Here is a 5,000-nt window from a genome sequence, read left to right as displayed (position 1 = left end):
AGGCCGCATTCTCAAACAACTACACACATATATAAATGGACATTGATTTAGAATTACGTTGATGTAAAAGTTTATTTAATTTTTCTCCTTTCAGTTTCTGTATTTCGTTTCCTTCGTTCTCTTTTTGTTTTTTTCTTTTTTTTTGTGAACTACAAAAAAGTCACGGTTATTCACAGAAATTGTGGTGATCTTTTGGAATACAGAAAAGTTTATATTTTCTATAATTTGTTTTCACATTCTATGTTTTATATTTTTTCTTGATTTATTGAGATTTTTTTGTTTTTTGTTTTTTGTTTTTTTAAATATGCAAAAAAGTTCGAAATATTTATAAACGCTAACTGCTAAGTCTGCGTGTTTGTGCGTATGCTTATGATTATCACTTTATAAAAAACACTTGAGCAAATTTTCTCTATTATTTTCCTATTTTATATATTATATGCTTTGGTAACGTCACTAAGTTTGCATGTGTTCATGTATCTTCAAAGAAACTGTTCCTTGTTTTTTTTTTTCTCTCTCTCTCTCTTCTGGCATCACTGTCTTAATGATAGACCACAAAATTGGTAATACTTTTGTCGAGATCTTTCACTTTCTTTCGAGTTCAGTGAATGGACGACTCTTGCGTATTATCAATAATATAACCATGTACTCAGTTTATGCTTCGTAACGAGGGGCAATATTGAAACACGAATGTCGATAGTATGTACAGTGTTCTTTTTTTGTGTTTTTTTTTGTTTGTTTTTTGTTTTTCATTTACCATTCTTAACTCGAAATAAGTTTTCCGAGCACCGTAAGCCAACCTTATATCAGTGTTGTAGTATGGAATATTTTCCTCATGGTGCTTCCTCTTTGCAATGAAGGGTTTTGCCAGAATAGCCTGTCTCCTTGCCTACACGGAGTCTCTCTCTTGCAACATGGGGTCTGCCATCATAGCGCACAATCCCCCCACAGCTGCACGTCCTCTGTGTTAACGATCTCCGGCCCCTCTCCAAAGGGCACGTTCTCCCCGACGGTGTAAATCTTGCGTCTCTCCCACAGGCGGTCTCGCGACTTCATCTCCACCGCCTCCTTCTCCTCGTCTCACAAGGGTGACTCGCTACTCGTCTCCTCCAGCATCTGCAGGAACTTGCGGCAGTTGTAGGCCGGGGCACCGTTATGGCCGTTCATGTTCCGGCTCTTGAAGATGATGGTGTCGTCCTTCAGGGAGATGGTCACCAGCCTCGAGCTCGTTCCCCTTGAGTAGTTGGTGTAGGTGTTGACGCGGATGAGCTCTGGTTCCTGTGAGAAGAACCAGGTGTCCACGTACCTACGGAGACACGGAAGCATGTAGGCCACGTTGCAGAAGCCCGAGCGGAACTTATTGCTCATCCAGCACAGAATGACGGGGTTGTAGCAGGTGTGGGACATGGCCAGCCAGTGGAAAAGGGCCCACAGGTACCTGATGTAAGCCCAACCGTCGATGTTGTGGACCTCCCGTACAACCTGTGGGGGGAAGGAGACACAACGTCCTTAATTATGCGTTGCTATGGTCGCTTTGTGAACAGGAATTGATTTGAATAAATATAAACAGATCTGCAACCATGAGGTACTGAAGTGTGTATGGGTGGTTGTGTAGGTGTTAAATATGTACAAATATATATATATATATATATATATATATATATGTAGATTTGTCTGTATGTGTGTATATATATGTACTCACATACATATACAAACCCACACACACATGCATAAACCTTTCTATGCCTCTACCTTGATACAAAGTGATACACCCTGGCTAGCCAACCAGAATGCGATACTTTTTAAATATGTTTCACGTACACCTCAGATCGGAATTTATATTCAGATCGGAATTTATATTTTAATTAATTACAAATCATATCTTATGTTTATTGATACAGATTTCGTATATAAAGACGCATAAAATGCCTTTTTGCCTTTTAAGCAATACACCAAATACATGTTCACTCTATATGGAAATCCGTAATTAAGATTGCTGAAACGACCTGGTAAGAATTTCCAACGCGTCCGAGTCATATGGTAATGACCTCGATGTGATATCTTCAAAACCATTTTGTACTGACTTCATCAAACTTAACATATTTACAAATATCAAAGCAAAGGCTGTGTATTCTGATTTGTTGATATATTACAAGCGCTAAGACGCTTGTGATCGTTGGCATTATCAAGTTATGTGAGATTCGGACTTTTATGGATAAGATATAAGATGCAAAACTTCCAACAAAAATACTTCCACTTTCCACGTGAAAAATAGATGTTATAAGAAATAAAAATGTTTGTCTGAATCTGAGAAACACATTTGAACTTTCCCACAGCCTTGCCAAGCGAAGCGTGATGTGTGAATGGAAACTGCAGAATAGTCAGGTACATTTTCCATTTCATTTCAAGTTTCCATAACGTTTTACTTCAAATTAAAATCATACCGGCATAATAAATAGTTTCATGATTTCCTGTTGACATTTCTGGATGAAATAAAGTGAAATAACATCGGGCGGTGTATCAAAGTGTTAGGGATCTCGGGATGCTATTAAAAAATGTCCTTGTATACGTCCACACGTGTTTACATCTGCGTGTGCGAGTGTACCTTTATACATCCACATATTAAATGCACATGAAGTAATCTGATCTTTTCCCGACCTCTTTTGCTAAAGACATTGAGATCCCCTTTTTGCATCACTGAATATCAAGCTTTTAACAAAATTGCTTATTATTTAGAACACAAACAAAGTAGGGAGTGTGTGTTTCCTTCCTACTTTTGAAAATTAAAATTCATAAGACTGTAGGGATAATGTTACACCTTTTATGTACAGTAGGGCGGAAAGAGAAAGGGAAGAGGAACTTAATGTGTGAGAGAGATGAAACTATAGTGAAACTATAGACCGAGTATGAATATATATATATATACATATATAAAAGGATATATATATAAATACATATGTATTTATATGTATTCACACACACACACACACACACACACACACACACACACACACACACACACACACACACACATATATATATATATATATATATATATATATATATATATATATGTGTGTGTGTGTGATTTAGTTTATGTGTGTACTAAGAGGGCGAAGGAAGAGAGAGAGCGAGAGAGATGCAAAACAAAAAAGAAAAAGACAAAAAATAAGATAATAATAAAATTTAAAAAGACCGCCATCACGGAACAATACCCAATTGTTTTCGAGAATCCCCGTCTTGTCATATTTTTTTTCTTTTTTTTTTTTTCTTTTTTTTTTTTTGTTCTCCTGATAGTCGGTTTACTTAACAAACTGGGTAATTAAGTTAAGTGAATATTCACAAGCGCCAAATACACCGGCATCTCTGCACTTCGGGTTTCGTATGATAACGTTAAAAGCATTAAAGAAGAGAGAGAGAGAGAGAGAGAGAGAGAGAGAGAGAGAGAGAGAGAGAGAGAGAGAGAGAGAGAGAGAGAGAGAGAGAGAAAATGTGTGATTATATGCCTTATTAGTGAATTAATCTCATTGGGTGAGAGAGATTAAAAGGCTGTGTTTATATTTTGATGTGTCGAGAGAAAGAGAGAGAGGGGGGGGGGAGAGAGGGAGGTAGGGAGGAGAGGAAGAAAAGGAGGAAGGGAGAGAGGAAAGAAAGAAGGGAGGGAGAGAGGAAGAAAAGGAGGGAGGGAAGAAGGAAAGGAGGGAGGGAGAGAGGAAGAAAAGGAGGGAGGGAAGAAGGAAAGGAGGGAGGGAGGGAGAGAAGAAAGAAGGGAGGGAGGGAGAGAGGAAAGAAAGAAGGGAGGGGAAGAGGAAGAAAAGGAGGGAGAGAGGGAAGAAGGAAAGGAGGGAGGGAGAGAGGAAGGAGAGGAGGGAGGGAGAGAGGAAGAAAAGGAGGGAGAGAGAGAGGAAGGAAAGGAGGAAGGGAGGGAAGAAGGAAAGGAGGGAGGGAAGAAGGAAAGGAGGGAGGGAGGAAGGAAGGGAGGGAGGGAGAGGGTATATATGTAATATATATGTACGTATGCAGTTATTTTTGTAGATATGTATGTATGTATGTGTATCCATATGTACGTACAGACAATATGTGTGTGCGTACGCGTGTGTGTGTTTGTATGTCTGTGTGTATGCGTGTTTTTGTGTGTGTGTGTGTGTGAATATGTATCCTATTTGCAACATCTTGAAGTTTACAGCTTCGAGCGAACTTTCCCCTCCGTCCTGTTTACGCCTCCTGACGCGCATAAACACAATCCGCCTCGAACTTTTTTATTTTTTACCCTGATCTCCGATTTCCGATCTTCCACGAGGTCTTCCTCCCTCCTCCCCCTTCCCCTCCTCCCCCCCTCTCCCCACCCCCCATCCCTTGTCCCTGTGTTCCTTCCCCCCTCCACTCCTCTCCCCCACCAACCCCCGTCTCCTGGCAACCCTACTGCCCCTATTCTCTCTTTTCTTAATCTCTCTCTCTCCTTTCTCTCCCTCTTCCTTTTTTCCCTCCTCCTCTCCTTCTTTTTCTCCCTCCTCCTCCTCTTCCTCTTCTTTTTCCCCCTCCTCCTCCTCTTCCTTTTCCTTTTCTCCCTCCTCCTCCTGTCCCTCTTCCTTTCCCCCCTCCTCTTTTCCTTCTTCCTTTTCTCCCTCTTCCTCCTCTCCCTCTTTATTTTCTCCCTCCTCCTTTCCTTCTTCTTTTGCTCCTTCCTCCTCCTCTCCCTCTCCCTCTTCCTTTCCCCCCTCCTCTTATCCTTCTTCCTTTTCTCCCTCCTCCTCCTCTCCCTCTTCCTTTTCTCCCTCTTCCTTCTCTCCCTCTTCCTTTTCTCCCTCCTCCTCTCCCTCTTCCTTTTCTCCCTCTTCCTTCTCTCCCTCTTCCTTTTCTCCCTCCTCCTCTCCCTCTTCCTTTTCTCCCTCTTCCTTCTCTCCCTCTTCCTTTTCTCCCTCCTCCTCTCCCTCTTCCTTTTCTCCCTCTTCCTTCTCTCCCTCTTCCTTTTCTCCCTCCTCCTCTCCCTCTTCCTTTTCTCC

At 41.2% G+C, this 5,000-nt stretch overlaps 1 protein-coding gene across 1 annotated transcript in view; it reads right to left on the bottom strand.

Annotated features, from left to right (window-relative positions):
* LOC125032557 (RYamide receptor-like) overlaps positions 1–5,000 on the bottom strand; it is a 16,335-nt gene that overhangs the window by 543 nt on the left and 10,792 nt on the right. The window contains exon 2 of the mRNA XM_047623777.1: positions 1–1,479. This exon is cut by the window's left edge and continues 543 nt beyond it. Within this exon, the coding sequence (XP_047479733.1) occupies positions 1,078–1,479 (402 nt within the window). The 3' untranslated portion in view covers positions 1–1,077. The remainder of the gene's footprint in view (positions 1,480–5,000) is intronic.

This window comes from Penaeus chinensis, chromosome 14 (assembly GCF_019202785.1).
Source record: "Penaeus chinensis breed Huanghai No. 1 chromosome 14, ASM1920278v2, whole genome shotgun sequence".
NCBI lineage: Eukaryota > Metazoa > Arthropoda > Malacostraca > Decapoda > Penaeidae > Penaeus > Penaeus chinensis.
The sequence above is the reverse complement of the archived record's forward strand: the minus strand, read 5'-3'. Positions and strand labels throughout refer to the sequence as shown.